Source organism: Anneissia japonica, unplaced genomic scaffold, assembly GCF_011630105.1.
Source record: "Anneissia japonica isolate Jap-2015-1 unplaced genomic scaffold, ASM1163010v1 scaffold2994_len2133135_cov197, whole genome shotgun sequence".
Taxonomy (NCBI): domain Eukaryota; kingdom Metazoa; phylum Echinodermata; class Crinoidea; order Comatulida; family Comatulidae; genus Anneissia; species Anneissia japonica.
Genome location: NW_022728550.1, coordinates 1,495,660 through 1,519,581, shown reverse-complemented (window position 1 = coordinate 1,519,581; position 23,922 = coordinate 1,495,660). Strand labels below are relative to the sequence as shown.

Here is a 23,922-nt window from a genome sequence, read left to right as displayed (position 1 = left end):
GATTTGTGCGAGGTATCGGCTGAGATTTGTGGAGTACAATTCAAAAAACAACTATAGGTCTAATAATGAATTGTGATGTTAAATAGACAATGTTAGCTATCAAGGAGCGACATTGTTTTTTATTGGGACCTTCGTCCCTTCAAGGGTAGGCCTATACAATCCTAGCTAGTCTAGGCCTAGAGTCGGATTTTTTATTTGGTGAGATGATTTAGTATGGGAAGTTTTCATGGTGGCAAATTTTCTAGGGGCGAGTTTATAGAGGCGAGTTGACTGCCAACGCACCACACAACGTAAGCATGATCGAATTCAAGTCAACTCGGCACCAAGTCAACTTGGCCACAGTTTCGCGGCCCCCTAGTATAATACATTTTTAATTATTGTTTTAAAATGTAATAATTAGCACGTTGACATAAATAAGTTTAACTGGGTTCGTAAATACTATAGGCCTCAAATACTGTGCCGAGACTTAGGCCGAGTTGTCATTTATACCGCCCATGGTTATAGTAAAAACACTGAATAGTAATACTCAAGCGTCTCGAGCTGACGTAGAAACATAGTAAAAACGAGCGTTAGTACCGTGTATGCCAGTCTACAACAAGCGTCGCCTAAATGTAATAATTAGCACGCTGAAATAGGCTAGTAAATAAGTTTAACTGGGTTCGTAAATAATATTGGCCTCAAAATATTGTGGCTGAGACATGGGCCGATTAAACGTAGAAATAGGAAACCTAGAAATATAGTAAAAACGCTGAATAGTAATACTCGAGCGTCGAGACATGCAGACGTTGGTACGTGTAGGTTAGTCTACAAACGTCGCCTAAAGTAATTGATTTTACCCGGCAGAACGAAAGAAGGAAACCCCGTTTTTTAGTCGTCTTAGGCCCTTGTTTTTTTACCAACAATGACCTTTCAGAGGTCAAATTGCTGTCAAGAATATGAATTGGCTGCTTCGCAGCAAAAACTTATATATTTAATATATAACTAATGAATAATACACTATCTAATACATGAAATCTATTGTACATGATATCTACTATACATCTACCATAGCATCAAATATAGCCAGTTGGTAACAGCAAATTAATTTACTTCAGCAATAATCATCAAACATTATCAAAATTCTCTATGGATCTAATTTCTATTGCATTAATTTCTGAGTTTAAAGATGTTCTATCAGTCAAAATACAGAAAAATACCTCAAAAATAACAAATTTATAAGCTCATTTAAAAATCAAATAAACTATTAGCTTCCACTAAGAAACAACTAAAAAAAATTGTTTTTACCAATTTACTTACATTTTACTAATGTACAAAAATCCTGAAATTGGCTGGTAATCAATTAAGGATTTTGGAGTAAAATGTCTATAAATTGGTGAAAACATTTTCTTTTTCCCAATCTGCTTTTTGGTAGAAGCTAATATATAACTTGTCTGGTCATTATAAATGAGCTATTCAAAATTTGTACTTTTTAAACTATGACACTTTACCATATACAAACAATTCATTCAAAGCCTATCACATCCTACTGACTGTCAATCAAATATAACATCCATAAAATGTTTGTTGAACAATTAAACTACATACTTCAATAACAATAGGCTCCAGCCAAGATCATGTTTCTACTGACCTGTAAAAACACGATCTTAATAATGTGTTAACGCTGGTCGCATTGCTTATGTTCTTGGGCAAGACACTTCATCAACATTCTGTCTTTCATTACCAGGGCTCCCACTCAAAATTAAGCCTTTGGGCTTTGGTTGGTTATCTTTTGTGTCTTACAACGGAGAAAAAAAACAACCGACAAACCAGTACAGGGAACACAAATACCAGACCTTCGTTTAAAAGGAGCACAGTCGCGCCAGTGCTCCTTTGTGCTCCTCAACACGACCTAAGGAGAGCAAAAAATAGCGCTCCTTGAATTACAAAAGAACTAAAACAAAAGTATGTTAAATGTTGTTTATGATCAAAATCTATCAAATTTTGCATTAAACTAAAGCTAAATCAATTACATTTGCATGGATTGCATGCGTTCTTCAATACCTCATCGACATTGTGGCAATTCCGAAAAGGTAAGGTTAAACTATTGTCTAACCGGTGAAAAATTTGCTTATGTGTACAAATTGTAGTAAAAAAATATGTATACTCCGCTTGCAAAATGGATGGTTCTAAGTCGCCCATTACTCAGTGCCATGCACATGGCTTCTGGAGACTTGCATCACTTGCATGCAAACTTGAGATTCAGTTCCCATTTCTTGCATGCAATGATTGAGATAGCTCCAAAATCCAATCAAGTAACCAGACCACCTACCCCCCCCCCCACTTCAAATAATGTCATCGATTTTTCAAAAATTCCGAGGAGGGGTAATAGAGCTCCTTGATATTCAGAGGAGAGCTAGTTGTAGCTCTCCTCTGATTTCTTTAAATGAAGGTCTGAAATTCAGGAAACTTTTCACAGAGCTAAATGTTATGCTAATTTTATGTAAATATTCATATGTACAGTATGCCATTGACCAGGTACTGTATGCTAACATACTAAGGCCTAGTTCAGACTAGGTGGATAAACCCGGCTCAACTCACTGGGTTTATCCACCTGCCAGTCTGAACTAAATGGCTTATGTCAAGCCGGGCTATGTTCCTATAGTAACAAGGCCCGGCGTGCCACCGTGTTTAACTTTTCTAAGCCGGGCTTTAATCATTGCAGGGGGGTCTTACATTGACTTCCGGGTAACAAAATGACCAATCAGCATTCAGTTGCGTATGCTGTGAGCGAGCGTATGTACATTTCGCGAGCAATGTTTTGAAACACGTTTCCTGGTTACGGTTCATTATTATGCAAATTCTCGCCCAGCTAAACCCGCTAGTCTGAATGCCCGGCAAAGTTAAGCCGGGCTTAACGTTGAGTCGGGCTTAACTCAAGCCTGGCTTATCTCCAAGTCTGAACTAGGCATAAATGTCTATAATTTATCTTCCTCCTTCAGTATTTCCCTTTACATGGACAATTCATTTTTACTTCTTTCACATTCTGTTCATCAATCAACTGTTTACTATATTGCACAAGACTTGATATGAACAACCTATCCAGAGGGCACAGCAATATTAATCAATGTAATATAATTATTTAAAATATTCAAGGGGACAAGGCTAGGGAAGTAATACATTGCCACATGGCATAAATATAACCAGGGTCAAAAACAGTAATGAATCACTCATGTGATTAGTAATGTACAAAAATTTAATATACATGACAGTGCAACAATACTTGACACAATGCAATTTTTATAATTAAATTACAGACAATTATCTAATTAACAGTTAGTGCCTGAAGCATTCATACCTTATGGAACATTTGGCAACTAAACAAAACTTGAAAATAAGTAATTTTTATTCAATAATTTATAATCCCTCCTAATATTTCTGTAATTTGTCCCTATCAATATAAATTATAATAAATAAACTTGCAGCTTTCCCATGATGCAAGCTATAGATAGCAAACCTATTGACAAGCACATCATCAGTTTGACACAATTCTTGAAATGAATGACATCAAAACGATTTGTTGCATGACTGTAAAATGAACACGGTTAGATATGGCTCTTAATGGACATATCAACAATAGATAATGTTATCGTATGCATGGACAGACAATATGAATAAAAGGAAATTATTAATTTCCTAAGTGACACAGGCAGGTCTCTTGTTACGGATACCAATCAATATAGCAATATTGAAGATAAATAAGCTTGGTAAGATGACACTTTTTTTATGCCTTGGTTTTCATTAACCCACAATCTGCTGATGATTTGAAATAAAAATAAGATTTTATGTTTGGAATGTTACTGCACACACTACTGTGAAAATGAAAATAGGGTTTAATCTTGTTACACCTGCCACCACCAAAAAATCTTCCACCGTCACAAAATATCTTTGAGAAATCTTTTTTCTCCATCACAAGCGAACCGATTACTGAATTGTTTACGCACAAAATCACAGTCTTTATGTCCACCTAACCAAAGGGCGCCCTGTATTATTGAATTTTTATTCTCTGCTCTACCTAGATACTATTCGTAAAATCATTTTCTAAACTGAGATCTTTCAAAAAGAAAGTTCACTAAACAATCTGAATTACAAATCTTGCCCAAATGGAGAAAATTCAGACATCTGCTTAATGATTAGTTTATGTGATGAATGGTAACAGACCTAGTATGAAAGTCATGATTTTTAATTCATTTGACTGGCAATATAATTGTGAATTTATCTAATCTGATTGGTTTGTAGTGGTGTTTGTTAGGTTGGTGCCATTTTGTTATATATTACTTACTGATTCATTGTAAATGTAGACATAAAAGCCATGTGCTACTGTTTGTAACTTTATGTATTATAAATTAATGAAGAAATACCTCCTTCACAAACCCAAAAGCTGTCATTTTTTAATGCTGCTTTTCATTTTCCACTAGTGATAGTTAAGTATAACAGCTTTAGCAGGCAAATTTTTTTGCATTAAAATAAAAAAAATATGCTAATTATAATACTGTGATATTGATTGAAGCCACTTAACTGCCATGTGATCTTGACTCCATACTTGCAACAATGGGCCTTCAAATTCAGCCTTGGAATTGAATAACGTCAAATGTTGTATAATCTATAATAAGACTGTAGATTATTATGGGGGCGTTGAAGCTTGTGATGAAAAATGTGACATGGCCACAATTTTAACAGTAATTTAAAGCAAGAATAGTCATACATTTTAAAGAATTTGTAACAGTTTGGTTTGTGAGTGATAGGTGAAAATAAGGCCCATTTTTAAGGGGATAGTTCGAATTACAAAGCATTTTAATTCCGAGTACGCATTTCAACTGAATACTAAAAAATATAAGAACCTTTTATCCAAATTTTCTACTTCTTACGAATTTTTTCATAAAAATTGTCATTACTTTAATGCAGATTTCAACAAGCACTATTTAAACACAGACCCTATATACAACGGATTGGAAACAAAGCTTTTTATTCGCTTGATTCTCCATGAGCATAGCGCACATCGCAATGCATAGCCAGCGGGCATTATCTAAGGACACGGTCACCGCGACTGCTCGAGCAAATGTTGTGTCACATCACATGTAGGCCTACAAACAGTCAATGTATCGCACGTACATACACTCATCAGCACGTGTGTAGTACACTTTTATTAAAATTCTCACGAAACATAATTTAGGCACAGACCCTAAATACAAGGATTGGAAAAAAGCTTTTTATTCGAACCAAGGCTTGTAGCCTAATTGATTTTCCATGAGCATAGCGCACGTCGCAATGCATAGCCAGCGGGCATTATCTAAGGGCACGGTCACCGTGAATGTTGTGTCACATCACATGTAGGCCTACAAACAGTCAATGTATTGCACGTACATACACTCATCAATACGTGTGTAGTACACTTATCTAATATTACAATTCCCACGAAACATATAGCAACGTAAAAGACAAAGGTGTCAGCTTTTGAAAACAGATTATCAGAGTTTTTATTGTAAGTTAGGGCCAGCTATGTCACACCCAGTGATGGCGCTAGGATCTGCCCGACTGAGAGGCTAAAAGCCCCGACGGTGGAGCAAATCAAGCCTCACTTGGCTGGGGCCAGGGGGCCGCCAAGGGCCCCCGGTTGTGGCCCAGGGGGCTTATACACTGCTTTCCTCGGTTTTTAGTCACCAACAACAAATGCATTGAAGAAAATACATAAATTGAGGGTGCACAGTGTTGACTCATAGAGTACTTAATTTTGTATTTCAAAATAAAGTGTAGTTACCTCATGACAACAGACCATAACAAATGGTGTGCGCTGAACCGTGGAGATCTCTATGTACCCCGGTTCAATTCCCATTGCTGCTCTCCTTGTGCTGGAGGGCTGAAATACAAGTTATGATAAATAGCACACTGTCTTTCGGATGAGATGTTTACAGGGGTCCCAAGTCCCCTGGAAGTCGCGGGAGTCCCCCAAAAATCGGAGAGGCCTCCCGCACTCCCGCGAGCAAGCAAGAATCTCCCGAAAAGTAAAATATCTCCCGCAAATTCACGATATTTGCATGTTTTAAACCAATTTTTAATACTGTATTATCAATTGTCTCCCAGATGTTAGTGCTAATGGGTATCACCATCCACAGCAGAATATATTTAGATATGTTAAAAAAGCTCATTGAAACAGATCTCCCGAATGTGGATCCTCCCAACTTGGGACCCCTGCGTTCAAGTCGTTTGGTCTTGGTGCGCATTATGGGCGAAGTGTACGTTAAAGAAGGCATGCAGTACGATCTTCGGGCAAAGAGTAGGGGATTGTCTTCCTGTGTATTGCCCAATCACCACCAGAAGAACCCCACTGGAGATAAGTCTTTTTCAGACTTTCGTGGGTTATCATCATTGGTGTTTACACCAAATAAATCAATCTATCTAACCAACCTTTACTATGCACATTGCAGATACTTTTGAATCTCAATCAGTATGGACAGCAGCTTCATAGAGCAAATTGATCCCTTACTACGAAAAGACAAGACGTAGTTGCAACCCCATGTACAGTAAGTATCATTATCACATATAGTGAATAACATAAATATAAATCTATACCCAACATACCATCCCTTATCATTTCCCAGACCAGAATGCTAAGACCTCATCTTCAGTATAGTATTTTTACAGTACTATGATGACACAAAAGGTAGAAACCGAAAATGGTTAGACCACAGCAAAAAGTGGCAAAAGAAATATTAACACAAAGAACTGTCACTTTAACATCAAAGAAAATAAGTAGACCATGGCAAAAGCATGTCACTCGATCAGATAACCTTTTGTAAATGATGAGCAACAGGCGATGACAGAAAATTTCTTCTTCCTCTAGAGGAAATAGACAAATTCGGTAAATCGATGAAAGGTGATGTTGTCATGGACGACATCTTATTATAACATACTTTATTGCAATGCACAATCACCCAATCATTATTTTAACAGAATCAAGAGACAAAATGCAACTTGAACTTGGACAACAGCCCAAGTAGATTTTCATTTATTTATTATTTACAGTATACTGTTACTTTTTCTTTTCTTTCATTGATGCACATACAAGAATATTAAATCAGATGCAGTGAGAATTTTGGAATGGGAAGATACTGCGTATCTAGAACTGTACTATCACCTGTGGACACATGTCAAACTACTGTATTTATGCCACCGTACTTCGATAACAGTAAACCTTTGATGCAGATAGCCATGTATTATATATCATAGTAAAAGTACTTGACATAGAATATTTCAATCTAATTACTGACTGATAAGCAGATGACAAGAAATGATCACAGTGAGACCGACTCTAAATCGATTCTAACCTCAGGTGTTCCCAGAGATGTCAGCTGTCTGTATTTATACTCCTGCAGCAAAATGTTACTCTTAGTCAAATTTTGAACTCTACATTAATAAAACTTGCATCAACATTCCAAAGACATTCGATATATTTTGACTGATTACTTTTGAAATTGTAATTCTGTATTGATTCTATTTTAGGCTTTAATGTAAAAGTGTGTTATTGGGACTGATAAAACCTGAGTGAGTTGCTATCAGAAAGCTACTCTACCAGGTAAATGTATTATAGCTGCTGAATCAAGAAATTATAAACTTGTGTTAAAATGTATTGTGGTATATTAGACAGGGCACAATTGTACTTGTTTTGGTTTTAACAAATCATAGTAAAAATATAAGCTCTGAATATTTGCTTAATCTGATTAGATAGAATTGGATATATTTAGTGTGAACACCAAGCAAATAGAATTGGATATATTTAGTGTGAACACCCAGGACTTGTTTACAGTGGGATGTTTCTGGTGGTAAAAGTGTTACTGTTAATTGTAAAACTTTATAGGTGGTGATTGGGTAGTCTACCAGGAGTCAATGTACTACACTTTTCCAAAGAGTGTACTGTGTTGTTTAATGTGCACATTTGCCAAGTTGCACAGAGGGCCAATGGTGTGTTTTTTATACTTGCATTTCAGTCCTCCAACCAAAAACATAAGGAGATCAGTGAATGGAATAGGACCAGGTACCAAATGACCTCCATAGTTTAGCAGACAAACAGTGGCTAACAAAAGGTTAGCCGACTGAGCTCAGCTGCTCTCTATTATTCAATAATTTACCAAATGGTAATAATTACCTCTGCTACTCACTCAGATATTAAAAATTGCAATTCATTAAAGTCACATGCCAAAATCCTATCATCTTTTTAATTAAAACTAATATCTCTCAGATTTGGTCCACATGGATTTTCCAGCAAGTTTAAAGGTTTCATATGCAAATTTTACTATTTTACTAGTTTTAATAAATTAAAAAATATTTTGTGTTAACAATATTAATTTATTAAAGTAAAGTAAAATTAGTGGCACTATGCATGCTAAAGGTGTAGTTTAAGTGTAACCTAAAAATATTAAATGTACTTAAAGTAGTTAGAAAATTTTTTTTAAATGCAGTCAATAAAATATATTATTCTCTAGCCATATGATTTAGACTTATTCCAGGAGTAGGCAAAATTAAAGTATGAATGAGCAAAAGCAATGAGGATATATTAGGAATTGTAAAAAGCATAAAGATAAGCTAGTAATTCAATCACATTGATTGACTTGATCTCTTCTTTAATCAAATTTGACAGATGCATGTTTTTTATTGTGTCAACACTATACAGGAACTCCTTGATCAATTAAATAAAACAATGATCACTAATATTGAAAAGAAATAATGAATATTAGGTAAACTAAATCTAGTAAATCCACAACCTACGACCAATTTAAACCTTTTAATGATTAAATTTATGGATTAGGCATAAACCCAAGTAGTTGTTGATCATTATAAAATAAACATTGGCAATGATTAAACCTATGCCTCTAAAATTATATAATTAATAATAAAGGCTATCTAGCAGAAACATGTTTGTTTCCATTTTATGTAAACATTTGCTGAGTTTTTCCAAACTGACTTGTTGGTGGATAGATTTGCTGTACACCTAATCCTTTAAATATTTCAAAGACATTGCTCACAATTGGTTCAATCAGTAAGATTGATCTTTATTCTCTTTTTGTCTTGTTTATGTTATGGAAATCAGAAATAATGTAAGTAGGAAAAAATATCAGTATGAAGAAATATCATTAACAAAGGAATGATCCATTTCAGAATAAGGGTGTTAAGACATAGACAGGAGCTATAACACACCCAGTTATATTAAATAACATTTTTATTTATTCACTGAGACTCATTTTAGCCTTTTTACAAAAACTGGTCTTCCGAGAGACTGTGTCCTTAAACTACAACAAAAAATGATTTAAAATCAAAAGAAAAACAAAAGAAAGTAGAGGCAACTAAAATTTAAACAGAAAGTTATCTAAAACTTACTGGAAAGGTGTTACACAATTTAACTGGCACTACGACCACCAAGTCATAATTTTCCTAATCAAGCTTCCAGTTATGCTAACAGCATTATGAAATAAATTGACTACTATTGATTTTTTTTAACTTGAACAGCTTCCCTGATATACCATTACCCTCAGATTAATAAGATGAAGCGAAATAATCCCATAATGCTATTATTTTGTAAGTGTTTCTCACACATGTGTATCACGTTACTTCTATATTCTTCAACTATGAAGAAAATATAAGATAATAATTGCCCAGACACAATTTGAGACCATTTTTTCTAACACTGTTTTCCAAAATTAGACACACATCTATCTTCCAGTGAGTACATGTATCTTTAATGTGGATACCAACATATTTGTGTGCTAAAGTGAAATTCCCAAGAAAGTGTGGTTAAATAAATGATTGAATTGTTAATGCAATATGATGTGACTGCAAGTTTACTTTCTGAGGCACCATTTAAAATAGAAGTGAATGCCAATAATAATTTTGTCCACATCAAGATGAATATTTTCTTTACACAATAAGAAATTCAGTGCAACAAGAATTTATTTATTTATTTATTTATTTCAACAATATTTTACGAGGGTAGTCCATCCATCCAGCCGGAGTTGATCATTAGGGACCCTCAATACAAAACACAAGTAACAAAGGAAATATAAATAGAAAAACAAAGAAATTAAAATGAAAAAATAATAATAAAAACTAAGTAACAAAGGAAAAGAAATTATTACATATATACATATTATATAAATAAAATTTAATATAAAATCATGTGGATACCAACATAGTTGTGTGCTAAAGTGAAATTCCCAAGAAAGTGTGGTTAAATAAATGATTGAATTGTTAATGCAATATGATGTGACTGCAAGTTTACTTTCTGAGGCACCATTTAAAATAGAAGTGAATGCCAATAATAATTTTGTCCACATCAAGATGAATATTTTCTTTACACAATAAGAAATTCAGTGCAACAAGAATTTATTTATTTATTTATTTATTTCAACAATATTTTACGAGGGTGTTCCATCCATCCAGCTGGAGTTGATCATTAGGGACCCTCAATACAAAACACAAGTAACAAAGGAAATATAAATAGAAAAACAAAGAAATTAAAATGAAAAAATAATAATAAAAACTAAGTAACAAAGGAAAAGAAATTATTACATATATACATATTATATAAATAAAATTTAAAATAAAATCAAATTGACTTTAAAATAATTAAAAGCAGAATAAGGCAAAAAAAAAAGAAAAGCAAAAAATTTAAAAAGTTAAAAATAAAATAAAAGTTTATATATATAATAATATTTAATATATAATGAGGATAGTAATACAGTTTTGCATTCCAGTACACAGATTGTCGAAATCTCCATTGTGAGATTGCATGTACAGCAGTATATCTGATACATCAGCCCGTGTTTGAAGAGGCTCAAATAAATCTCTTACCAAATGATGTTGTCTGCTGACCCCACTAAGAAATACAATCAATATGGAAGTTAAGCAAGCCAAAATAATAAAGAGAAAAGCTAAACAAACACCTATATATAGGCCTATGCTGTTTAGAGTTGAACTTGAGCTCTACAATGTAGAAAAAGAGTGATCACACTATGTTGCATGTACCATAGAATTTTGACTCGATATAGTTACTGTGTAATAAGTGGCTGACCATATTCTTCTTAGGACTGCATATTAGCTTCATCTCTCATCTCTCACCTTCAAAATTGGCAGATGGTAATGAATTACTTGATTAAAGTTTGCTAAATTAGATCTGCGAATATCAATTTCATTAAAAGGACAAATTCTCATGTTGTACTGCAAGCTAGCAATTTTGCATAAATAAGCAGGTCATTAACAGTCCATACCGTCTTAAACAAATAACCTTTGTTATGAATGACTCATGAGTATGAAATATGTTAAAATATTACATGTTAATTCCAAACAAACAAGTGTTCTAAAGATAATACATTTGTGTTAAAAATACTTTCCCCTTGATCTGAATCAAGGATGTCAGAATTTCTTTATCATTGCCAATCTAAGAAGGTAGATTAAATATTAATAAAATTATTAACTTTGACTTTCCCATATCCTAGAGTGCAGCAATTGTCTGGACTAGCAGCTCTCACCGTATGAATCTAAAATACCAACAATAGCAGACTATAGCTGCAGAAACTACTTACTCTATGTGTTTATATTTTGAATTATTTACATGCACTGCCATAATTACTTGACAAGATTATTAGATGCTGATTATATCTAGTTGCAGAAACTACGTATTTGTTTATATTTTGAATTATTTATATGCACCACCATGATAGTTACATGACAAGTATTATGATGTTGACTGTATCTAGTTGCTACTTGTTTACATTTTGAATTATTTATATACACCACCATGATAGTTACATGACACAAGGGATGTAAATAAACATACACAAAATTTTCAGTTGATTTTGTTGATCATGTTTGAGGACAAAATGTTTGCTATCAGAGGCTTAATTTCTCATGATATTTGTCTGTAATCAACGGTATATTGAGAAAGCTTGGGAAATTAAAAGTATGAAGCGTTTCTTAAGGCCTGCTGCAATGATAACAAATACAAACAATGACTGAACCATATCCAGAAGACTTGAAAGCATAGATATTATATTATTCGGTTATTATTACCCAACACAAATATTGTGCCACCCTACTTCAAATGCTAAGGCTTTAATAGAAACAACTGTTTTACAATGGAATGTGACAATAATTCATAAGTGTCTTTACTAATAGAAGGAAAATGCTTTTCATTACTTCCACAATTACTACAATAGCTGCATATACCTTGTTGCCAATTTAATCTTTCAACCTCTTAATTACCAATTAATAAAAAAATGTTGATTGCATTCTAGTTGGTATGTTACAAGAGCTGCCAACAACTCACAAGCAAAACTATTCAAACTAAATAACTTTACGATGCTCTGAGTTCTTTGCATATCTTTCTTCCGCTTAACTATAATTACATGGTTATCTCAGATATTATGTTTCGAAATTCAAAGTAGACATCATTTAGAGGGCTTTCAAGATTCTTGCATCACATTTAAGCGTACTGTATAGAACATTTGTAATTGTCAGCAGAAATGCTAATGGTTTTAGACATGTCAACAGCCACATTTACCATGAATACATCATAACCAACAAGGATGAATTAGATTTGGTTTTATTTATTTAATTGACAAGTAAAGAAAAACAAAATATTGACAGTAACTGTTGATCTGGGATTACCCTTTAAATCCTAAACACGAGTATATTTCCAGAGGGGACCCTAACATACAACACCATAACAAAATGTATCAACAAACTAATAACTTTACATGAAATGTGAAAGAAAGTTATACCTTGACAACATATGCAGCATATTCACTGATCCTATTGTATTAATAACATACCTAATACTAATTCCACACTAAGATAAATATCATCAAAAATTGACAAAAAATTTCATAACTCATGATAAGCACATGTTAGAATTTAAATGATGCTGTTGAAACAGTCTCCACTTTTGTAAGTAATTTATTAATAGATTTTTTTAAAATGAATATAGTTTGAAAGTGGATGAATTCTAAATTTACAATTACAAATAAATTATATTAATATGGGGCCCTATATTGTACAAGTCAAAATAACACTTAATACCAGTGATAAAATGAATGTCTATTGCTCAATGTAATTCATAAATTAATAAATAACTATCAGTGAATGTTATGACCTTGATAAAGTAAATATGATTAGTAGACTATAATACTTACAATCGTTATTGTAAATATTATATATTCTAATATAATATTATTTATATATTACAATTAAGCAATTTTAAGAAAATATTTAATCGATCTCATTTATTTAAATTGGATGGAATCAACAAAAAGATTTTAAATTGTTTATTGTCCTATATTATTCAGATATTGAATGTTTTTAATTGTTTGACTGTTCATTGTATTTTCTTCATGTCAACATCAATTATGCAATTCAGTTTTTGCAAATTTGATTAATAAATAATAATTGAATACCTATATGAATTGCCATTGAATGAATCAGAATAATATTAATAATATAAGAATAATGTGTAAACATGAATATTTGAAATATACAGACTTCAATTCAATTTCTTTTATTGCTACGAGTGTCATCGTGGGCAAATATTTACAGTCAATACTTAAATTTATCTTTAATCTGCTACTGTATATTTAGCACCCACAAGTATTCACCAATCACTGAAACCTATGAATGAAATTTCTGTTTGTAATTTCAATCTGACAACCAACTCGGCATTAGCCGTAAGTAACAGTTTAATGCAAAAAAAATCAAAATCCTTCTACAGACATCACATCTAGTGTTGCATTCAATCTTCTGCAGATACCCCCCTTCAATCCATGTCAAAAGATTCTTATTATCACATCAGTTACATCACTGTTTTAACCAATTAAGATGTCTCTACATCAGATACACGCATAAAGAAAACATGGACGTTTCACAAAGTATTCAGTTTAATTATGAGGAACCTTAAGTCAAAATATATTATGGTGACCAGTATAGCCTAAGGGCCTGTTTCAACTGACGTGAGAGAACCAAACGTTCTTAAGAAGTTGCTTTCATGAATGACAGTGTCTCCTTCGTGATGTCTTGTCGTCTCGTGTAGTCAAGCACATGGTGTGGTATATAGCATTGCATGGTGTACCAACAGCAGACAATGAGATATTTTGAGTTTCAATGTCCAGGCGGAGTAGCAGAGGTGCATGGAGTTGGACATATTCAGTATAAATTTAGTTTATTTGTATCAACAAATCTTATATGCATATGGTTAGTATGATGCTTCATGCATACCTGGGATAGAATATATATGATACACGATGTATGGTATGTGAGATGATAATGGAATCTTCATATATGATATATGATATAAGGTACATGATGTTTTAACTTGAATGTCATACAATATACATGAGATACATCATCAAAGTACAGTACAGTATTTTGATTTGCTAAAATTGGTTTAAATATTTTTTTATTTTCTATGTGATTCTGGTATAGGCTTATTATTTGGCACCATTCAAACTTTTATATAAATTAAAACTACATTTTATCAAAAAACAAGACTATTTATTGTAAATATGACAGGCTGACTATTAACATTAGATTTATTTTATGCAGTCAACAAATAATATCAAGCAATTTCTAAATTTAAATAAATAAATCTAAATATATGTTAGTACCAAGTTTTATTTGTCTATTTAATTTAATTTTCAGTAAATTATTTCTTCCCACTTTCACTTAATGTGTTTTGCTGGAACTTGTTTTGGATTCAGTTTAGAGATGATCCATGACTTCTTTGTTTAAACTGTTTATTTTTAAATAGTAGATTAATTACTGTAGATATACTTATATAATTTTTCAATTCCTTTTCCATTTTTCATTTTCTTAAATGATTTTCCTATTGTTTACTAATACTTTGCATTTTTCTTTTCTGATTTGTCTTTTGTTTTGGTAGTTTAAGGGAATATATTTGATTTCTTAATTAGTTTTCCTTTTTAGTTAATTTATTTAAATTTTAGTTATACACTATCTCTATAATTTCCTGGTTGGTAATCGTTTGAACCAAAGTGTTCACTATTATCAATCCTAGCCAACTAAGGTAATTGTAAAATTTGTTGCTTGTCCAATTTTCATTGTTTTTGTTGATATATGTTGGGATGAATAAAGAATGAATGAATGAATAAATGAATGAATGAATGAATAAATGAATGAATGAATGAATGAACAAATGAATTAATTAATAAATAATGAATGAATGAACAATGAGTATATATAGGTACCCTTAATTTCCATGTTGAACAATAAGTGATGCATGTGACCCCCAGATTTAGCGAACCCTTGGCCTAGACCCTAATAAAACTGCAATTGAATCATTTAACATTTGCATGTCAGTCATCTGCCTTGAATCACATATAGTAATACACGTTTATTCGTACATGATATAAACCATTAGTACCACAGTTCTGTCACTAAATTGCAACAATAATGTGTAGCAACAAATTCAGGGTCAGATAAGTCACACGAAAACTTAGGAATTATCATTTACTAACTAAAATGAAATTTTAGAATGGTAAATTAGAAAATTCTGCAAATTACCAAATTTATTACAGCATATGATTCAGTTTTTCTTGCAGGAAATAATTACTAAATGAAAATGAGAATAAAAAAAATTGGGAGATCCTCTCATATCAAATTCTATATCAATCTTCATGAATAATTCATAATTTGCAAGAAAAAAAATATATCATTAACACAGATTTACAGATTTTTAAATGTGGGAAATCAATTGAACTTTCTATTAAAGCTAACCATATTTTATTTCTGATATTTTCACAATATGGATGAATTAAATATATTTAAAAATTTGTCAAGCACTATGTAACATCAACTATATCAAGTAACGTGTTTTATTGTGTCATCTGTATGATGTTCGTCGGGAGACAGATATCGGAGAAAGGTTGAATATAAATACAACTTAATACAACAAATATTTCATCCTATTTCTGAGGACTTATCTGCATAGCTAATTTACGTAGCAAGCTAAGTACTTATACAGAATTATGAGTATAAATACACAAAACATTGTATGGTTTGCAATACAGTAGAAAGTCAGAACACTACATTTAGAAATTCATAGGCCACAACTTGTGAGTCATGCTTAGTTAGCTACCCAAGGGCATAATTTGATGGGGAAAATGCCTGTAGTGACTGAACTCCAAGTCTTTTGGATGATCCTTCAAGCTCCTGAAGGAGTATCAAGTTGCCAATTTTTTTAAACGTCGTCGTCGTGGGAACAGAAAAAGCAAAGAGGTTCCCAATAATTTAGGAATTAAAACATTCTGCAAAGTTTGTCGAAATTTATAGGCTTCTCAAAAGTTATTAAAAAGGGATGATCTTTGTCAAACTTAAATCCAATAGCCTCAACCTAAGCCCTGTCCAGACTATCAAATTTGATTTGACATAAACATGTGACATACCTAAATATGGTCATGGTAACATCGCATCATGACCATATATAGGCACATCATGACTATATATGGGCATACAACAGTTTTTTGTCAAAGAATGTTTGATAGTGTGGACACAGCTCTAGCTCTGTCCACATTATAAAATTTTCTTTGACAAAAAACTGTTATATGCCCAACCATATCATTTGTCTACTGTATATAGGGTCACATGTTTTTGTCAAGTTCTGGACACAGCTCTAGCTCTGTCCACATTATAAAATTTTCTTTGACAAAAAACTGTTATATGCCACAACCATATCATTTGTCTACTGTATATAGGGTCACATGTTCCCACGACGACGACGTTTAAGCATTTTAAGTATTCAAGATAGGATCCTCAAAGAAGTCTTGCTGTAATGCTATTAATTGTATATTTTTAACATTAAAGAGGAGGAATTTGAGAGTGTGAATATAACTGTACGTATACAACAAAACAATCATCTTTAATTAAATATGTCTTGTCGCATGTTCGTACATTCAGCCTGAGCCAAATTTCTACCGTATGAGTTGGTTACGATTCCAACGTAAACAGTATGATTCATATGTTGCCACTGATTCGCAAAACAAATGCAGTTTGACTGCAAGCTATCGTCAATCACATAGCGTATGCTGTATTCCTATTCCCAGGAATCTTCTCCTGTCATATGTTTGTACACTCAGCCTGAGCCATATTTCTACCTTATGGGTTGGTTACGATTACAACGTAAACAGTATGATTCATATGTTGCCATTGATTCGCAAAACAAATGCAGTTTGACTGCAAGCTATCGTCAATCACATATTGTATATTCCTATTCCCAGGCAACATGGATTCTGTATTCAATTTGGTAAATTACTATACACCTTAAAAGGGTTCAATCTACATAACACATTATACTTCATAATTGTACTAAAATTCAAAAGATGAGAACAATATAATTTGTTGTATACGTTCTATCCAATGTAGACCTACTTATTTTGTTAAAGCATTACTATTCCCTACTCTAGTTACATGGTTGACAATGTATATATTGATTATGCACTACTATTCAAAAACAGATGATAATGATCATGACATTGATTAAAGCCAAAATAAAAACTATTGAATGTCTTATCTGTCATTGAATCATGAGTGATAATTAACAGCTGATCCAAATTTGATAATTCATTAAATTTGTATCGTTAATAGTAAAGTCATAACAGATAACGATAATGGTCATTTATTAGTTTTCAATAACTAATTTAATCTATCTTTAAGATTAAAATTAAATTGACACTATTTCAATAAATATATATTCTAAAGAACTTATTATCCAAATATGAATTAGGTCCTATACAAAAAATTACTAGTTTCACCCTATCTAGGCTTTTTATTTTAAATTTTACTATAGCCAAATATCACCCTTGGTTTGTTTGCTGGGGCATATATATTGATATTCAAAGTAAAAAATTATTTATATCTAATATTTACTAAAAAAAAAAATTTAAAAATATTTATTTTTTCAATACCATAGAAGAAATGCACGCAAGTGTGATAAACTAATAATTTTTTTAATTGGGCCTTGCGTATCATAATTATCATTTGGCGAATAATGTTTAATGTAAGATTATTTGTCACATGAATTTTGTGTAAATAAATCACGGATTGTACACACTTCGTGCAGCACCTTACAAACTACAAAGAGACGAATACGCATAAAATGATGTTAATTTACTACCAGATAATTTTGCCTATTATATACTGTTTTAATAACTAATTCTATAAAATATAAGTTTAATTATAAAATCTATGGTATTATTCCCATAAATCATGTTTTCACTGTTTTAAGTATTTGAACAATAGTAGGCCTAATGCTAGACTGAAACATAACAATTAAACTGAAAATACTGCTAATACGTGGGTTCGTGTATACAAATGGTAATACAATAGCAGTGAATACCGCGTGTTAGTAGGCAGTGCAGTGTAATGTTGGTTCCACAAAGTGACGAATATCCGTCAAATACTATTTAGACTGCTAATGATGTAAATAATGTTCACACGAACTGACGAATACTTTATTAGCTAAATAATAATAAATTAATTAATACATACATTGTGACATATAACTACAAAATATTAGTATAAAAAAAGACTTGACGTGTTGTACCGGTATGTTCCCAAATGCTTGCGAAAAAAAAACTTGCAAGTGATCTGGGTGGGAATCAAACCTACAACCTCTAGATAACTAGCCTGTCTTTACCACTAGACCACCGTGCTTGCACTTGATGGCTGGTGACAAATCCATTCCCAAGTATCATCGGGTACTGCAATGATATTCCAACAGCATTTTTTTTCATCAAGAGAAATGAATGCCCAATACATTCGTAAACGCTTGTGAAAATCACTCACCCATCCGAATCACTTGCAAGATTTTTTTTTAGCAAGCAATCGGGAACATACTGAGCATTTAGTACAATTACAGGTAGAACAAACATCATTTCGTATTATTATCATTATTATTATTATTATAAAAAGGTATCTTTTTGGAGATCCTGTCTTGCCAGAGAGGACGTATCATATTGATATCTATAATTTCTGGCGCATCAAGAAATAGTAATGTTGAATGTTCAATGTTTTGCTTGAGCAAAAAGAGTGTGAAGAATAAGTTGCTCTAATATTTTTGCTGGTATAAAACAAATGTTATGTAATTATGTAAGAATGTAAGAGGTTTTTAATTGAAAACAATGAAATATGTATATGATACATGATTTTAGTTAAATATAAATTAATATTTACTGCAAGTAAATATAAATTTAAATATGAAGAGAACTTTCATAAATATTTAAATTTCATTTCACCAATTCATATTTTCGGTGAAAATATTTTTTTAAATTACTATTACAGCAACAAAATATTTATGTGATGAATTTCTTTCACATGCTAATATACCATGTAACAATAAAATAGAATAACCTTCTGAAAAAGCTTAATCAATAGACATATTAATAACGCAGCTATTCAAGAGGAATACCAAGTCAATACACAGTAGACGACAGCATCCCAAAATCTTACCTTCTTTATCTTTTGATTATTCTTCTCCCACTTCCACAACATCACAGCCATTCTTGATTGTTTGGAATTTAGTTACGTATTAAAAATCCCTGCATTAATCTCTCATGACTCCCAGTAACAAAAACAACCCTCAAATAGCTACCATCCTTTTAATTCTTCTGACAGCTCACCAATATACACATACTACATAGAATCTATAGTGATTTACTTCATTGAACTGGCAGAGCCTTAGGATGTAACCATTTGACAGCAGGGGTGGATGTAGCAGTTAATGTAAATTAATATTATTGCAGCATGTGGCATAACATGACTGCTATGCATACTAATGCCTTGTCAATGTCACCGTACTATCTAATAATTATTTTGATGATTTTACATTTTTTATACGCATTAAAAATAAAATTTGATTCATTGTTTAAGAATGAATCGCAGTATCATTTTCAGAAACCTCTATCTATAAATCATTCAGTCCAGAATATCTCAATGGAAAGGTATTGCCTGATATATGAATCCAGCGATAATTGATGATTTTCTGGAAGGAGACTAATATTCTGCTGCTATGGCAACTAGTGCACATCCTTTGATCACGATTGGTTCAAATAATTAGGCCGCAAATAATTTGAATAAAAAAATAGGGCAAACCTACTAGCATTTTCTCAGTATCATATCAACAATATCATTATTAGATAGCATTTGCACGCCATCGTGTCGGGATTTAATATTTCAACATTAATTATTTCATCATCAGTAATATATCCTTATTATTACTCCTTAATGAAATGACACAATTGAGAGTGTCAACAAGAGTTGAAATCTTGGTTCTTTTTAAATATTACTTTCAGGCAGTCTTATCAGGCTATAATGTACTTATTTTCCAACAGGGGCCTCATAAAACCTCACAATAATTTTCTTCATTTTATACAACATATTTTTATTGCATGTTTTCGTAAAAATTTCACTACCCAACGGTGATTTTTAGGTCTGCCTTCCTCATGTTTTTAGTTGTAGTGATGACCACCATACATTTGTACCCCAATCTACGCAAGAAAGCATGATCAGCTCGTTTGTATATTACCCACAGCCAGGTGCAATGCACAGCCAACCTGGGGCTCCTGGCAAGTATACGGCACTCAAAAGTCTGGATCTACACGGTACACTAAACCCAAACTGTATACAACTTCTTTGAGTCTTGTTGTAATTGACCGTACACAGGAACCCGAATCTCTTGTTTACCTGCCTCTGTTTTCCTAGGGGGGGGGGGAGAACTATTACATAATCTTTTATTTTCATTTTGAAGTATTACTTTTAATGTAAATCATAAATAATTAATGTTTTTGAAGATATTAAAAAGGGAAAATGAAATGAAAATATTAAAAAACCATAACATTGCTATTTGAACTGCATACAGTTTAAAACCAATAACAAATTAAGCTTTTTTTATTTATTAATTTCAATAGAATATTTATACTTTATATATTATTAATTTATTTTATCCATCAGACTTTTTTTTATGAACTTCAGCATTCTTTTGACTTACTACAGGTCAAATGATGTAAATAAAACCTGGTTTCTGATAGTAAATCTATCAATTCTTACAATCCAAATAAATTTAGTCTATGATCAAATGGGACACACATGTACAAAGATTCTCCATCTATTCCAATTCTGGATTACAGGAGTTAACATCTTCGAACTTTCTCCATTTCAATGAGCCTGGAATGAGACAGATTTGTGTTTTTTTTTTTTATGAAAACATCATACATTGTTAGGTCAAATACAAAATATACTTGTTTAGCGTTACCGCCTACACCTTATTTTCTAGTCGCCTCTCCTTCTCTTTTTCTTTTCTTTTTTTTAAATGATGAAAATCAACTAAAAAATTATGATAATCGGTAGAAAATCCTCATTTTTATTTTTCTCAAGCACTGGGAACAAGCTGTGAAGTGTGCCACCAACATCACAAGCATGTTGTTTTATTTTACATGTACTTGACAGAAGTCACAGGGGATATAACCGGTAGTAGTACTAGACCTAGTAGGCGTACATCTTAATTTAATTGTTTTTTAGATAAACAATGTTTTAAATATGATAATTATACTGGACATTGAAGACAAATAATAGACTAAGAGCGACAATCGTCCAATGAGGCCTGGCCTAGGAAAAAGTTCTTCTAGTCTATTTACAGTATGTCTCAATCAAACATAACATGTTTTTTCACCCAAAAATGGATAGAGTTTCTGACAATGAAGGTATGTCTATTACTACTGAAGGTTCGACTAGCGAAGCTGCCGCTAAAGGGGAAAATTATCCCCAATGCGAGTCACAGCAGGCAAGGCCTACATCATGTCATTCTGGCGGAAATACTAGTAGTCCATCTTTAATGATTCCTTTAATAAAAATTTATTATTGACACTGAAGTACAATTATGTAGCGAGTTATTACATTCCCAAAAAATAAAAAAATAAAAACAACATAAAAAACAAATAAATAATAGTGAAAATGGTATGTAAAAATATGGTAGGAAGAGCTCTCCAAATCATTATAAAACAGCTAAACTTTCAGCATCTAATGGGGGCCCCGCTCCCTTGACACCAGTGGGACTTTGCCCCTGCACCACACCGGGGCCCTTACGCTGGCCCCTGGACCCAACGCCGTAATAGCGGCAGTCAAATCATGCTAGCTAAAACATTGTACATGATGTACCTAATAAGCCAAGCTAAATGAAGTAATGATCATTTACAATTGGGGTTAAAGCCAATATTCTACAGCGGAAAACATAACCCCAGATCTGTCTTCTTTAGGGAAATCATTTAGAACATCACAAGGAAAACACAGTCAACATATTTTCATATAAGTTACAACCATGGCCATTGTATAGCCGTTTCCTTGCTTGGTCAGCAACTATGCCTTTATTGGACATGTACAGAAAAAATTAATATGAGCAAACACGAGGCATGCGACCTTGCCAAAAAATTATACTGTACAGAAATGTTCTTATAATAACAACACAATCATAATTGAACAGAATCTAATGCTATGCCATCCAATGCACAACATTTTTTATAATGATGATGATTAATAATATTGTTATATTTAGCCTGTTTAGCACACAAAAAAGTGCCAATATTTGACGGACACGAGGTCTGACGTCACAGCACGTAGAGGATCCGACAAAACCATAGATGTGCTTTGGCGCAGAGCAACGGTTTGGTTTCCCATCCTCAAGGTTGAGGTTTCAATCCCTCGCTGTGTATTTCACTTGTGTCCTTGGGCAAGGCACTTTATCTGCATTGCTTCTCTAACCCAAGAGTACAAGTGGGTACCTGGTTGGGTTAAATGCCAAAATGCACTGATGTACCAAGGCTTTACTTAACTGATTTTAGAGTCTGATAATCTGTAAAATTAACGTAGGAATCATATTTATCAATGATTAGAGCTCCCCAAGGAGGGCTAGCTTACAGTTCCTGGCTGCCCAGCAGCCACTCCTCAGACACCACCCCAAAACTGGATTACACAAGCCCTCAACATGAAATCTCCCATTAAGAAATCTTCCTTTCTTCTTTATAATTATAAATATATTCAGCATTAATCAATCCATATGGTTAAAATAAATATGATATTATGAATTAGTTTCATTGATAAGATACCATAACTAGAAATGCTCCTTTTACGCTGCACAGTAAAATCATATCCTCCCCATGTTGTGATGAATTGATGTCTTACCAAACCTTAGTTATTGTGACAATGACAACATGAAGAATAATTTCAACTAAATTAGACATTTTTATGGGAATTATGATGGTATTTAATGTAAATTTCTTCATTAGTGAAATATTAATAATGCAATTAGCATAATCACACACATACCAAAAACAATAGGCAATTGTCATCTTATTACCATCTTGCATTCCGTAAAGTTTAAAACCAATCTGACTTACCAAACTTTAGTTATTTTGTTAACTAGCCTAATTTACCTGATTAGTGAAATATTAATTATGCAAATGAGCTTAATCATACACACACACAAAAAAAAAACAATATTCTCTGTCATATTCCCATCTTGCATTCTGCCAATTTTGAAATCAATACTTGCCCAAATTTGTCATCATGATAATTAGTCTAAAATATCTGATTAGTGAAATATTAATTATGCAAATGAACAATTAGCATATTCACACATGTACCAAAAACAATAGGTCCTGTCTTCTTATTACTATCTTATATTCTGCCAAGTTTGAAATCAATCTTCTAATTATACCATTACTATCTTGCATTTTGCCTAGTTTGAAACCAATCGGACATACCAAACTTTAGTTATTGTTGTAAATATTTACCCAACAACATCGACGGCAACGACAACAGCATGAAGAAAAACATAAAGAA

General features: G+C 32.5%; 1 protein-coding gene across 7 annotated transcripts in view; it reads right to left on the bottom strand.

The window, feature by feature from the left end:
- The window catches only part of LOC117114301 (neuron navigator 2-like), a 137,767-nt gene extending 118,096 nt beyond the window's left edge, over nucleotides 1-19,671 (bottom strand). For 4 of the 7 annotated variants that reach the window (XM_033257928.1, XM_033257929.1, XM_033257930.1 and 1 more), the window contains exon 1: nucleotides 19,540-19,669. In XM_033257928.1, the coding sequence (XP_033113819.1) occupies nucleotides 19,540-19,590 (51 nt within the window). In that variant the 5' untranslated portion in view covers nucleotides 19,591-19,669. Of the gene's footprint in view, nucleotides 1-19,539 lie in introns of all 7 variants that reach the window. The other 3 variants (XM_033257933.1, XM_033257934.1, XM_033257935.1) reach the window with 3 other exon arrangements.
- Between the last annotated feature and the right edge of the window lie 4,251 nt (nucleotides 19,672-23,922).